General features: G+C 44.4%; 1 protein-coding gene across 1 annotated transcript in view; it reads left to right on the top strand.

Annotated features, from left to right (window-relative positions):
• The window catches only part of MAN2A1 (mannosidase alpha class 2A member 1), a 211,600-nt gene that overhangs the window by 183,106 nt on the left and 13,211 nt on the right, over window positions 1–15,283 (top strand). Inside the window, exons 19-20 of the mRNA XM_027545470.1 lie at window positions 2,234–2,367; window positions 11,528–11,722. Of these exons, the coding sequence (XP_027401271.1) occupies window positions 2,234–2,367; window positions 11,528–11,722 (329 nt within the window). The remainder of the gene's footprint in view (window positions 1–2,233; window positions 2,368–11,527; window positions 11,723–15,283) is intronic.

The following is a 15,283-nucleotide window of genomic DNA, read 5'->3' as shown; positions in this document are numbered from 1 at the left end:
GGAAAGTTGCAGTTCAAACTTAGGTCCTTTTCTGAGTCACGTCCTCCTAGGATGCTGCCGCCTGAAAGGAAAAAGGGAGCAGAGATGATACGGACATGGCGATAAAGAGGCGGCAGACACAACTGCATAGACGCCAGACGGACCGAGACGGGGGGAGGAGAGAGATGGCAGACGCTGGTTGTTGTCTGGGAAGCTTTCTACTGGGAGACTTGTCCTTCATAATACCTGTGTTTAATTATTTACATGTCAGTTGCCCCTCTTTGCTTACATACTAAGAGTTGCTAAGACAAGTGTGTTACAGAGCTGGGCAGGTAATAAGTGAGAGTAGTTGCCTGGCGTAGTCATTTCATGCTGGGCATATGCATACGTTCTGTACGTCCTTACACAGAAAACTTGACTGTCCATCATTTTTCTTTGTGGCCTTCATTACACAAAATCCTGAGATCATGTCACCAAGACATGAATGCAGTTATAAAAATAGAAATGGCCTCACCTCGGGGATGCAGTAGGGAGTGCTGAGATTTGGGTGAGTTGCAGAGCACACCCCCATGTACAGACCTTGTTACCATGGGGAACTGGCCCCGCGTTGTCACCGTCTGCAGCTTTTCACAAAAAGCCCATCTGGAATTTTACAGGAAGTCGCCCATTCTGTAAATGTTGACATGATTTTTTAATAATCAGAATGTAAAACCTGTTGGTGTCAGATACGACTCCTGAGCTACCCATTTTTAAACCCTGCCTAAAATTCCCCAATTTGGGCTCCACGCTGGGGTCTCACAGGGTCGGACACGACTGAAGTGGCTTGCAGCATAGGGGACTGGGCCTTAGGCTTCAAGCAGTCATGCATCTAACAGTTGTCTCACTTCTCTGGTAAAGACCCTGCGATAGACGCCCAGGCACCCTCGAGTTTGCATAACTCCAGACATACAAGCAACTTGAGTATAGGCGAGGAGCTTACTATGTGTCACATAGTGTGTGGGCTAATATTTGAAGTCAGGGAGAAGACTTAGAAAGGACCGAGAGGTTGATAGACTGCTTTGGATGTGAAGTGATAGAACTCGAGACAAGCATGGGGACAGTTAGCGCCAGGGCCTGAGGAGCACCTTCTAGACCGAGACAAGCATGGGGACAGTTAGCCCCAGGGCCTGAGGAGCACCTTCTAGACCGCTGTCTTACAAGTGTGGGGAAAGTGACAACAGGACTCTACCCCGCATGGTAACTTTACGTGCTGGCTACCCAGACTGCAAGGCAGGAGCCGCGTTTGGTCTACCTGTGTGAGCATAATAGTTACTAACACAGTCTGTAGATTTTCCTTTTACTCCAAGTGATGGCTCAGTACAATAGCAAATATTAATGGATGGGTAGGTGAATATTTATATTTAAGTGTGTGTGTGTGTGTGTGTGTTACTTAGTCGTGTCCGACTCTTTGTTATCTCATGGACTGTAGCCCACCAGGCTCCTCTGCTCATTGAGTTCTCCAGGCAAGAACACTGGAGTGGATTGCCATTTCCTTCTCCAGTATATTTAAGGTAGTATAACTTTAATGGTCTTTTTGTTTTTTTGTATAATCTTAGACATATAAATATGTCTCTGGTGATTTTCTTTTAGTTTGTAATTTCATAACCTAACTATTAGGGTTATAGCCTAAACTAGAGGAGTTACTGAATTACTACATAGCAAATAGAGGAACCAAATATAACAACTTTTTGAGCTAAAGGAGAAAAGACCACTGGGAAATCACTAATACAGTATCAGAGAGGGAAGCATTTACACAGTGGGTGTCCCCAAATCCTCAGGCTTCAGAGAATCTCCACACGTCAAGTAACCTAAAATGTTACTTCAGATCCTTTTTAGATCTGTCCTTCTGTATTTTTCTTATTACTCCATGTGTGATATATATATTTCTTAATGAACCTCATAAACATTTTTCAGTTCCAAATGCTGTTGCTAAAAATTTGGAGGCCTTTACTCTTTTGATCAATATTTTTAAGTTTTACTTTCATTGTGATCATTTCTATCCCATTTAAATTTCTTATCAGATTGTACAAAATGCTGATGAAGACAAGAAGAAATACAATCCTGTTTTGTGAATTTATGCTAAATGCTCTGAGCTGTTGTCGAAAGGAACCCCGTGGCTTCCCCGACTGGAGGGGAAGCGTACGTCTAGACTCTGCTTTGTATTTGTGAGATTCTCAGTGAATAACCCTGGCCTGTTTGTTTCCTTGTTTGCTAGGTCAGATTGAAGTTATCATGGATCGAAGACTCATGCAAGATGATAATCGTGGCCTTGAGCAAGGTGTCCATGATAATAAGATTACAGCTAATTTATTTCGAATACTACTAGAAAAGAGAAGTGTCGTGAATATGGTAGGAAAGAAGCTCTCATGTTCCAATGTTGACTGTTCTTTGCCATCCAAAAATGTGACCTTATACTTTATTTTTTGCATTTTCCGATATTGAGATGTCTTTGTATTAGACTTAGCCTATATTCACAAGAAAGAGAACTTCAGTTATGTGTATCGTGTAAGATTCATATTTAGGCATTTTATTTTTTGTTTTGCTTATTATGTAGATATAAAATAACGTTAAGCAATCAGTTTGGATAAAATTTCCTGAAATTACTTTGGCAGAAGCAAGAGCTCAGTTTAGAGAACAGACCTTAGTCCTACACTCAGGAGATTACGTTTGATCAGTAAAATGTATCTGAAGCTTCAGCGCACTCGTGCTGGTCTTAGGCGCGTCCACTGAAAGCGGGTTACTTGTCTGCTTTCTTGTTCAGTTTTCGTTTCTCAAAGCGAAAGTCCAGCGCTCTGTGCAGAGAGTCTGGCAAAGACGCTGTTGGGCATGAACTCACCTGACAACATACTCCTTGAGAAGGCAGCACCAGTTCCCCCCAGAACCCCCGCAGACTGCAGGCCCCCACCTCAAGGGCCCCGGACGCGGCCCTCCTCCTGGCTCTGTTCTCTGCTGTCTGCGCCAACGTCAGACCTCTCTGCTCTGTGCAGCCAGTGGCCTCCCGTCCGCCTTGCAGATGGAGCAGCTCTAGGGCTCCCGGTCCTGGACCCCGGGCGTCTGCTCCCCGCCTCCCGCTCCCTGTGCTGGCCTCCTCTCCTCCTCGGCCGGTCCTCCGGTCCTCCGCTGTCCTGGAGCCGACCCGTCGCCCTCCCCGGGACCCTTCGTTAGTCATCCTCCCGGCCCTGCCCCTACAGCCTTTCTGCTGGCTTGTAAGCACCATTTGTTTTCTTCTGTTAAACACAAACCCACACGCAGCTGACGCTCAGCCTCTCATCCGCGTCTCCCTGCACCGGCCCCTCCGCGCTGAGGCCGGGCTGCCGGCTGCGTTGGGGCCCTCTCCCCTCGTGCGGCTGTGCTCCAGGCGGGCTTCGGCTCTTCGGCTCCGGGGCCGCTCGCCCCAGCGGGTGTGGTCGGTCGTCATCTTACCTCCTCGCGCAGCAGCATGTGACACTGACCGTTGTCAGGTCCTGAAACACTGCCAAGCCAAGGCTCCCGTGGGCCCTGCGTACCTGGTTTTCCTCCGGCCTCTGGGACGGTTCTTTCTGTCTCTCCGATAGCTCTGTATTCAGCTTTAAATATTAGAGCCCTCGAGGCTCAGCCCCGGGCCTTCCCCTTTCCTCACTTTGTGTGTTATTCCTCCGCATCAGCTGGAACTGACAGATACAAACCCTCAGCTTCAGTTTCACCTCTCGCCTTGAGACTCACCCATCTGGTTGCTTCCTGGCATTTCTTTGTGCGTTTCTAAGGGCATCTCAAGCCTGACACACTCAGAACCACGGTCCTGATCACCCCCTTCCAAGTGCCCCCTCTCTGATAACCAGCACTGCTTTCCATGCAGCCCAGACCGCTGAGGGTCGTCCCTGGTGGACGTTCTCCCACACCTGCTCTCTTTGCACAGCAGTCTTCACCTTCACTTAGGCTGTATCGCTGCCTAAATATTTCAAATCTACAAACTTGATTGCTTTGACAACTCTAATTTTAACTAGCATCTTGTGTTTTCTGGAGGTAGGCTATGCGCACCCACCCTGCCGTCTTCTTTCTGCTCTGCTCTGAACCCAGTGAGCAGCAGCTTTGTTTTTGAAGCCGAGTCTGTCCCACCGTGCCCTGCTTCCCGGCTCTACCTTCGCGTTGCTCCCGACCGTGGCTCGCGGAGCCCCGTGCTCGCGGCCCTGCCTGTCCAGCCTTCTCTACTGATGCGTGTTCTCCCTGTTCCCGCAGGCCTCAGCGCTTCCTGTGCGCCCGGCCTTCCCCGCACCTTTGCACACGCCTTTCAGTCTCTACCCAGCGATTCTTCGTAATCAGGTGTTCAGATCTGAGTCTCCTTCAGCAGCTTCTTTGGTTTGACCAGATTCGAACCGCCCTCAGAATCATGCACGTTTCCTGTGTGTGTGGTTGTGTGGTCATTGTCCTTCTCCTCCTGTGGGCTTAAGAGTCGCATCTCCGTCTGCTTCTAGGATGGTTCCTGGCACAGCAGACACCCAGTGTGTGTTGCATGCACGAGCACACAAGAGCTGCAGTGCCTGAGCTGGGAGAGCATGCTGCCCCGCTGTCCTTACCGCAGTCACTGCTCGCTGCCGGTCACCCTGTGAGCGCTCCGTCCCCCCTGGATTCCAGGGACGTGTCTGCTTCGTCTGCATGTGCCCCCGCCCGGCCTCCTGGCCTGCGGTCGGCATTTTATAAATAAAATACTGGTTGGTTTAGTGAAATGGCAGCAGCTAATTAAGGCAAACAATTCTCTCCGTATTTAGAATCTTTTAGGAAAAAGGTTTTAATATTCACTTTACATGTCAATATTTATACCAGTTCTTGGGACTCATGGTTTAAATCAATTAGTGACAAGATAGCTTAGTTTTAGGACTAAAACGGCATACGAAAATCATTGTCTGGGTGCTGGTGGCTACTATCTTTTGCTTCTCCTGAAATGTTTCTGGCTCTGATGATTTTTCTCTCCACAGATACTAATTTACAAAACTTCTGTTAACTATAGCAATAAGAATTTTTTTATGTCAGATCTATAAAGCTGTCACTTAGAAGTTAAATAATTTGTTTATTCTCATTCAAAACTCTTTGCATAGTGATTGATTTCAGTTTGATGCAAAGTTTTTATAATCCTGTCTTGGTTAAATTCGTCTTTTGCTCAACTATAGATTCTTGGGCTTAAGTCAATAGTTTCTTTTAAATAAAAAATGAACCAGAGAAGAGAAGATACATTTTAATTTCTAGTGAAATTAATTAAAATGACATTTGATTAAGAAATGTTACAAATCACGTAACTTAAATTTTCTAGAAAGTGTTTTTATTTTCAACCAGACTAATGACTAAAATGTCGATGGTAGAAATTGACATGGGGAGACGTTCCCTGGAAAGGAAGGCTTTTTAGTGGGAAGCTTTGAACCTGCTGGATCCTCATGGTGATAATCCTGGATGACTAAATGGAAGCATTGTGTTCTCAAGGCCTTTGCAGAGGCAGTGAGAACAAGATTGGAATGACATATATCACTGGGAGAGGTGTACATGCCCAGCGGAGGACTGCCACTGTGTGAGGTCTTTGACAGTAATGACGCCCAAGGCTCAGCAGAAGAACAAAATAGAAATTATCTCATTAGCGTTGACTTTTTAGGATTTATTTCTTTGACCCCTACTTCCTACCCTTCCTGCTGGCAACTAGAATAATAGTAAAGGGGACAGTGAACTAGAAATCATTGCACTGGAGGGACTCATGTGTTACAGTTGAGTCATTTTGCTTCTGGATACCAGTTCTTTACATAAAAGGAGAGGAATTTTGGAGCTATCAGGTGACAATCACAAGTGCTGACTGGGCTCCAAGAAATGATAGCAAGAAGGAGATTGGTCAGGTTTAAGGGAGATGCTTACGTTAGGTGACCAGAGGGGCTGCTGAACATGAGGATGGCTGCCTGGCCCACATCAGAGCCGCAGTGCAGCCCCAGATGGCCATTTCTACTCGAGGTTGGGGGCCCAGTGGGACTTCATTTCCCAGTGCTTGGGGTAAAAAAAAAAAGTATCTGTTTGGATAAGTTTTCATTACTGTAGTCATTTTGATGATTTTAAATATGAAATCTCCTGGGTTGTTTTTTTTTTTCTCTCGAGAGGACTGAGAAACAAACACTGTTTTAATGCCATGTGGAGCTGCCGGAACACGTCTAGTAGGACCAGTCACTCAGTTGTGTCCAGCTCTTTGCAGCCCCGTGGACTGCAGCACACCAGGCCTCCCTGTCCACCTCCCAGAGTCCACCCAAACCCCTGTCCGTCGAGTCGGTGATGCCATCCAGCCATCTCATCCTCTGTCGTCCCCTTCTCCTCCTGCCTTCGATCTTTCCCAGCATCAGGGTCTTTTCCAGTGAGTCCGTGCTTCGCATCAGGTGGCCAAACTGTTGTAGCTTCAGTTTAAGCATCAGTTCATCCATTGAGTATTCAGGACTGATTTCCTTTCAGATTGATTGGTTTGATCTCTTTGCAGTCCATGGAACTCTCAAGAGTCTTCTCCAACACCACAGTTTACAAGCATCAAATCTTTGGCGCTCAGCCTTCTTTATCGTCCAACTGTCACATTCATACATGACTACTGGAAAAACCATAGCTTTGACTAGATGGACCTTGTCAGGAAAGTAGTATCTCTGCTTTTTAATATGCTGTCTAGGTTTTAATATGCTAACCTAGACAAATAGATTTTCTTCCAAGGAGCAAGTGTCTTTTAATTTCATGGCTGCAGTCACCATCTGCAGTGATGTTGGAGCCCAAGAAAATAAACTCTGTCACTATTTCCATTGTTTCCCCATCTGTCTGTCATGAAGTGATGGGACCGGATGCCATGATCTTAGTCTTAAGCCAGCTTTTTCACTCTCCTCTTTCACCTTCATCAAGAGGCTCTTTAGATCTTCTTCACTTTCTGCCATAAGGGTAGTGTCATCTGCATATCTGAGGTTATTGATATTTCTCCCAGCAATCTTGACTCCAGCTTGTGCTTCATCCAGCCCAGTGTTTTGAATGATGTACTCTGCATATAAGTTAAATAAGCAAGGTGACAATATATAGCCTTGACATACTCCTTTTCCTATTTGGAACCAGTCTGTTGTTCCATGTGCAGTTCTAACTATTGCTTCCTGACCTGCATACAGATTTCTCAAGAGGTAGGTCAGGTGGTCTGGTATTCCCATCTCTTGAAGAATTTTCCACAGTTTATTGTGATCCACACAGTCAAAGGCTTTGGCATAGGCAATAAAGCAGAAGTAGATGTTTTCCTGGAACTCTCTTGCTTTTTCCATGATCCAGCAGATGTTGGCAATTTGATCTCTGGTTCCTCTGCCTTTTCTAAAACCAGCTTGAACATCAGGAACTTCACAGTTCACATACTGTTGAAGCCGGACTTGGAGAATTTTGAGCATTACTTTACTAGTGTGTGAGATGAGTGCAATTGTGTGGTAGTTTGAGCATTCTTTGGCATTGCCTTTCTTTGGGATTGGAATGAAAACTGACCTTTTCCAGTCCTGTGGCCACTGCTGAGTTTTCCAAATTTGGTGGCATATTGAGTGCAGCACTTTCACAGCATCATCTTTTAGGATTTGAAATAGCTCAACTGAAATTCCATCACCTCCACTAGCTTTGTTTGTAGTGATGCTTCCTAAGGCCCACTTGACTTTGGACTCCAGGATGTCTGGCTCTAGGAGAGTGATCACACCATCGTGATTATCTGGGTCATGAAGATCTTTTTTGTCTAGTTCTTCTGTGTATTCTTGCCACCTCTTCTTAATATCTTCTGCTTCTTTTAGGTCCATACCATTTCTGTCCTTTATCGAGCCTATCTTTGCATGAAATGTTGCCTTGGTATTTCTAATTTTCTTGAAGAGATCTCTCATCTTTCCCATTGTATTGTTTTTCTCTATTTCTTTGATCACTGAGGAAGGCTTTCTTATCTCCTTGCTATTCTTTGCAACTCTGCGTTCAGATCTTTCCTTTTCTCCTTTGCTTTTCACTTCTCTTGTTTTCACAGCTATTTGTAAGGCCTCCTCAGACAACCATTTTGCCTTTGCATTTCTTTTTCTTGGGGATGGTCTTGATCACTGCCTCCTGTACAATGTCATGGACCTCCGTCCGTAGTTCTTCAGGCACTCTGTCTATCAGATCTGATCCCTTGAATCTGTCACTTCTGCTGTTTAATTGTAAGGGATTTTATATAGGTAATATCTGAATGGTCTAAAGTTTTCCCTATTTTCTTCAATTTAAGTCAGAATTTGGCAAGAAGGAGTTCATGATGTGAGCCACAGTCAGCTCCTGGTGTTGTTTTTGCTGATTGTATAGAGTTTCTCCATCTTCGACTGCAAAGAATATAACCAGTGTGATTTTGGTGTTGACCATCTGGTGATGTCTATGTGTAGAGTCATCTCTTGTGTTGTTGGGAGAGGGTGTTTTCTATGTCTAATAGGGTAACTTGGCCCATATATTGCTAGGCTTCAGGTCTACACTAAATCTTACCACTCTGTATATTTTCATTCTTTCTCTCTCCTTCTCCCTGTTTGTCTTTTTACCCCATTCTTTCTCCTACAGTAATTTTCTCTCATTCATTAATATTGCATTGGTTGTTAATATAATAGTTAATAAATTAATTATCAACATTTATCTGGTTCTCATTATGTCAGGTCATTCTGAAAAAACAAGGGTGACTAAAAAGAATGATCTCTTTCTTAATAATTTGGCAGGTTTTTATGTAGATAAAATGGAAAGCTTTGATGTTTAGGCAGTGGATAACTCAAGTGGGCTTAATGAGGGACACCAAGGAGCCTGGCAAGAAGTTCTGACTCATGAAATAAGGGCTTAAACCCAGTGGAGAAGATCTCAACTTAATGTGGTTTGCATCAGAATGTGCTAGAAATTCTCTTTAATCTCAGGTAGGCTGCGGAGAGAAAGCCAGACCTAGACAGTCTGAAACCTCCCAACCTACAAGAAACCAAATAATGTTTGTAGTAGTAGTGTACCATTTCTTGTAACACTGGTTTATAGGTTACACAAACATGTAAAAAATTCCTATACAAATATATTTTATAAATTTTGAGTCTATCATCAAGGTTATGGTTCAAAGATTACCTGTCTAGGAGGTTAATCAAAGTAGCGATAGCTTCACAGTTAAATATATTGTTGAGCCCTTATTGCTATAAAGCTGTTAAGAAGGTGTGTGAATCTGGTGCTGTACCCGAGTCTTTGTCTCACCCTGCCTGGCCCGCGTCCAGAGTGTTTGTGTTCTTGGAGCTCTTCTGGCACTGAGCCACAACTCTTACATAAACTTCTCTCCCTTCTTGCTTAGGAGAACATAAATAGCACAGGTCTTGAATGCCCAAAGTACTTACATTCACGACAGTGTATTATTTGGCAAGACTTTTCCTTAACGTGCTTCTGAGTCTGCATCTTTTTTTTTTTTTTTTTATCCTAAACTAGTTAAACGGTAAGGCTTATACTTTTAATTCCAGAGTGAGTGCTGTTTGCTCTGAAAGGTCGGGAGGGTGCTGCGGTGGCTGTTCCTGTATCATACAGGCCAGCAGAGCAGAGTGGGCCTGACTGCGACAGCACATGGGGGCTTTTAACTTGACTTTCCCAGGCCCCTCTCCTTAGAATTCCTATTCAGTAGATTTTGGTTCAGGTCCAAGGATCTAGGTTTCATAAAAGTTTCCCAAGCCACTCTGATGTCTGGTCAATCTGGTCAGGAGAACTGATTTGGGTTTGAAGGAGTACTAGATTTGCACATTATTACTTCTAAGGTACAGATAATCTATCAGTTAGTATCCAACCATCTCACTGAAGTGTCCAAGGATTCCTCCAAGAGCATAGAATAAAGCCAGAGAGCTTTTTCTGAACGTGTCTTGACCTAGAAGGGATTTAATGCCTCTGAATCTGATAAAGCAGGTGTTTTCCTTTCTGTAAGAAGCTTTTATCTTTTATTACTCAAAAGTGGTTTTGTCAGCAGTCCTGACCTAGATTATGAAGTCCTTTGATCTTTGAGTCCATTTAAAGCTTCTTATTGAAAATGTTCCCTCTCTTTTCATGTTACTCTACAAGCTGCGTTAAATTTCAATGTTGTTGAAGAATATTATTTTATATACTTTATTTAATCTTTCCTTAAAAAAGAATGTGGGATGGATAAATTTTTTAACTTAATATTTTTTACCTAATGTTTTTTGTCAGTGTCTTAATATTGCAGTGTCCCTCTGTTGCCTTAATTTTTTTTTCTCTATTCATAGTCTGAATTGTAATGACATCTACAGTTTGCTGCTGGCAAGATGTTCACCACTCTTTGCTAACACCCTCTGTTCAGTGCTAATCTGACATTCTGAATTTTAAGCTCTCTATCTTCTATAAATCTTGTCTTTTCACACAGATAAGTTGTCAAACCTTTTATTTGAGCCATCTATTAAAAAATATGCAAAATCAGAAGATATCAGTGAAATAGTCATTTCCAAACATACGATGCAAAATGGAAATATCCCCAAGTGTTGTTGGTGATCACAAGGCCTTTCTACGTAAATTACGTTTTTTCTTAGTGCTTTTCTGGGTCTGCTTTTACACCTTGGACATTTTTGGTTAAGATTCTACTTAGTCACTGATTTAATTAATTGTGTATGTCATCTACCATATGTGTATTCCCCAGTCCTGGTAGATTTACTTAATGTTTGAACGTGCTGAAATGCTTATCTGTAACCACACACCATAGCAAAGACTAAAGTATTTTAAAACTATGCTGAATAATTGTATACCATGTAAATGTGTGGTAACTATTCTGTAACAGATGTAGTAGCTCCAGCTTTTGGAATAAGGTAAAGCAAAACATCTGGCAATGATTTTACCAAATTTAAAGAAAATAGATGATACAGATATGCTACCTGTGTTATTTTAAAGCCTTATTTGTTTTGATTTTTTTAAAAAAATCTTATCATTGGGTAGAACATAACTTTATATATTTTATATATAGAATATGTATATAAAAATTTTCATATAAATTCTATATATAGAACTTATAGAACATTATTTTGGATTGGTACATAACTTCACAGTCTAGTCAAATGTATAAATGAAACCATGAGAATATGATAGATAAAACCTGAGGGAAAAGAGACAACATTTGATGATGTACAAGATATGTGAACATCCTAATCTGTCCACTTTAAGAGTTTTGTGGTAGGCTGAGAAAGAATCTTCATATAAACTAATTCCTTGTCCTCGAATGTTTGTGGAAATGTTCTCGAGACTTCTAGTTTTAAAGCAGTGCAGAGGAGAGGTTTCTACACATGGAAGTTAATGTTAAGTGGGCACTGTTTTCTTCTTTTGCTTAGAACTGAACTTGGTAATCTGCTGTGCATTGTCTAAACTTATTTATAAAATATGGTGAAACCAAAGTATTGATATATTTTTATATTTCTTTCCTGTCTGAACCCTGCCTGCTGATTCAATTAATACTATGAGAATTGCAGATATCTAACTGTTACACATTCTTGTTTTCTCTTGACAGGAAGAAGACCAGAAGGCAGTCAGTTACCCTTCCCTCCTTAGCCACATAACGTCTTCTTTCCTGAATCACCCTGTCTTCCCAATGACAGAAAAGGTCCCCGTGCCCACCCTTCAGCTGCTGGGTGAATTCTCTCCCTTGATGGCACCCTTGCCCTGTGACATTCACCTGGTTAATCTGAGGACAGTGCAGTCGAAGGTATATCCCCAAGTATATCTATGAAAACTGACTTTTTGTATTATACGTGGCATAAGGGGGTGGGAATAAGAAAACTGTGAGTTTTACTCTGCTTCAGGAAGTGATTAAGCGCACTTCACCTTTAGGCAGCATCATTATACCTTTCGTCTGACTGTTGCTGTATAGTTTAGAGAATGTCCTTAGACTTATTTTATTCTCATAAAAGTCCTGTGTGGTGAGCAGATCGGGAAGAATCAGCTTCTATTTACAGATAAAGAAGCTGAAGCTGGCCTGAGGTCACGTAACGAGTAGGTGGAAGAACAAGGAGAGCGAGGCCTGAAGATCGGCTCTGCTGCTGTTTGCCGTTTGTTTCTGCCTATTAGCCAGTGTTCTCAGGAGTTAGACAGAAAGCACAGTGTTTAATTATTTCTGTACCAGAGGCTTTGTACATTTGTATCTGTTCTCCTAAAAATATAAAAAATCCTAAAATACTCCTAAAACTTAGCATTGAGAAACCAGCTATGTAGGAGAGGTATAAAGATATGTTAGAGGAGGTAGCAAGGGAAGATTTTGTTAGGTATGGAATGTTAACTCAGATTGCTTGGGTTTACCTCTGTGCCTAATTTTAAAGTCAGATTGCATTTGTGGGGGAAAAAAAGATGAGAGGTTTGGCATTTTTATGTTTTGTAGAGCTGTTTTGATATTGTGGATTGACATACACTTAGCTGGAAATAGTAAGTGGTTATGGATTCTGTGACAAATATAAAAAAATTACCTGCATGTGAAAAGAAGAGAGTGTTCATGTTCAAAGACAGCATAAGAGGGAAAAAATGTTTAGCTTAAGAATAAAAAACTGAAGCATATCAAATAAAGGAAGGATCAGTATATACAAATTTGGACACTTAGTGCTTTAAAACTGGATGTCCACAATAGGGAACTTACGTCTGAGTGTGTACGAGAATACATGTGACGAGTGATGACGAATACAAGTGGATGTTAGAGGCCTGTGCGTGTACCCCCGTGTCACGGGTGCACAGAAGATCGCACGAGTGAACTGCTATGTGCCAGTTACCACTACAAGCACTAAGGGGCGCAGCCCTGAACCAAGCAGACAAGAGCCCTGCCTTTCTGAGGCTTAGATTCTAGTACGAGGGGAAAACTGAGGATCAGAACTCAGAGAACACACGTTAGATGGTAATAAGCGTTGTTTTGAAGGGGGAAAAGGAGGGAAGAGCACCTTCAGGAGGTGGTTGGAATAGGACAGTTGGAGAAGGCATTGCAGAAAAGGTGATATGGGAGTGAAAATCTGAAGGAAGTCAGGGAATAGGAGACTTCGCAGATTTCTGGGGGTTGAGGCATCGGGAAGAGTTACAAGCACACGGAAGGCCTGAAGGCAGGAGGTGCCGGTCAGAAAGGAGGAGCCGGAGCCGTGAGATTCCTTGCTGTGTCCCCGCTCTGAGAGCAGAATCTGCACCCAGTAGGCACTGTGTAAACCTTTGTTGAACGAGTGCATCTTGAGAGCACTCTCTAGGATTTTGCTGTGGTCTTTGCGGGTCTACTCTGACTCTGGGAAAGAACACACTCGAGACGGGCAGCCTCGCTGAGGTGACCTGTCATTGACTCCTGGGCTCGAGAGAAAGATAGGAGAGAGTGGAGACGCCAGCCTCTGAGCCCCCGGCTGCGCCCTCTGGGCGGGGATGGTGGAGGCACTAGCAAGCGGAAGGCGCCCAGGGCTCTCGGGTCCATGGTGGCCGCTGTTCCTCAGCCTCCCTTCTCGGGGAATCTCTCCTGTGACGGCGTTCTGGGAGCAGCCCAGCTGATTCTGGGAGGCTTGTCCCTCTGCAGGTGGAGGTGGGGTGTAGAGTGCAGGGTTTTTCCTCCAGGTGTCGCTTGTTTTCCAGATTACCTCTTTGTCGTGGTGACCTGTTTCTTTCATTCTTCCTGCTGTTGGCTGTCTTCCTGGGATATAGAGCTAATCAGTTTTGTGGTTAAAAATTCCATTGCCAGGACTTGGCCCGTGGTCCAGTGGTTCAGGCTCTGCACTCCCAGTGCGGGGGGCCCGGCTTCAGGCCCTAGTCAGAGCACTGTATCCTGCATGCTGCACCTAAGAGCCTGCACGTGGCAACCAAGACCCCCCAGGCCACAGCCAGCACCGTGCAGCCAAAATAAACCCCACTGCCCACCAGGTTCGGCTTCCCTGGTGGCTCAGACAGGAAAGAAGCTGCCTACAATGTGGGAGACCTGGGTTCGATCCCTGGGTTGGGAAAATCCCCTGGAGAAGGGAATGGCTGCCTACTCCAGTATTTTGGCCTGGAGAATCCCATGAACAGAAGAGCCTGGAGGACCACAGCCCATGGGGTCGCAAAGAGTCAGACACAACTGAGCAACTGATACTTCACTTTCCCCAGCTGGTTCATAGCCGTGGACCCTGCAGGCTGGCCCCTACTGGCTGCGGTCACGTGACGTCCCGTTGCCCCTCTCACCTCTGGGCAGACAGACCGCCTGCACCCCCGCTGCATGCCCACTGCGTGCCCACAGACTGCGCTGCCGTGTATGAAATGGGCCTGATGGCAGATACGTCTGCTTCAGGTCTGGTATGAGAAACGGGTGAGATAATGCTGTGAGAGCTTTTGGAAACAGAAGCTCTTTGTAGACATACATTGTTGTCCTGAGGATACTTAGAGTACATGCCAACACAGGTGCAGACCAGGGTTTTAGCAGAGGAAACACAGCGATTTAACAGTCTGACCAGGAAGAATACAGACTGAAATGCCATAGGCGTAAGTTAATGCCTAACCACGTGGTCAGAACGAAATATTTGAGGCTGTTTTGCATTAGATATCAGTTGGTTCCAATTTCTCTGTTAGTCTTTGACTCTTAGCACATATTTCTAACAGTTTAAAAACTTGCCAGGAATCTGAAGGGATTCTTTAAAGAATTGCTCTCCATCCCCTAATCTCTGATAATGGGGAAGTAATCATTAAAGGACGCTGATGTGCGTATTCATTCAAAGAAAACTTAGTACTTAAAAGGTACCCAGAGTAATTCCATGGTTATACTAGAAGAAAGACAAAAGTAACTCAATCCAGAAGGCAGAGCTAGACATTTTGGATTGTGTTCTTGTTTTTGGTGTGTTGGCATCTCCCAGCATGCAATAGTGCGCTTTTTGTTTAGAGACTGCAGTGCGTTTTTCCCACTGAAGTAATGTCAAGAGAGATTGGCCTCCAGGCAAGACTGGAGATCTGCCTTGGCCCATCACCTCACAGTATTGCCACGAGGAAAGTGTCTGCAGACTTCAGTAACATAACGGGTGCATCGCCCTTGCTGCCTGACCCCTCCTTCCGTAGCATGATGGGGGGCCCTCTGCCGGCCTGCGCTCCAGGCCGCTGTCTGCAGGCAGGCTCCCCTTCCAGCCCTGGGCTCCCCGCTCCAGGCTGCTGTCTGCAGGCGGGCTCCCCTTCCAGCCCTGGGCTCCCCACTCAAGGCTGCTGTCTGCAGGCTCCCCTTCCAGCCCTGGGCTCCCTGCTCCAGGTTGCTGTCTGCAGGCTCCCTGCTCCAGCCCTGGGCTCCCACTCCTAGTGG

The sequence above is a fragment of the Bos indicus x Bos taurus genome, chromosome 7 (genome assembly GCF_003369695.1).
Source record: "Bos indicus x Bos taurus breed Angus x Brahman F1 hybrid chromosome 7, Bos_hybrid_MaternalHap_v2.0, whole genome shotgun sequence".
Taxonomy (NCBI): Eukaryota; Metazoa; Chordata; class Mammalia; order Artiodactyla; family Bovidae; genus Bos; species Bos indicus x Bos taurus.
This window is presented reverse-complemented; position numbering and strand designations above follow the sequence as displayed.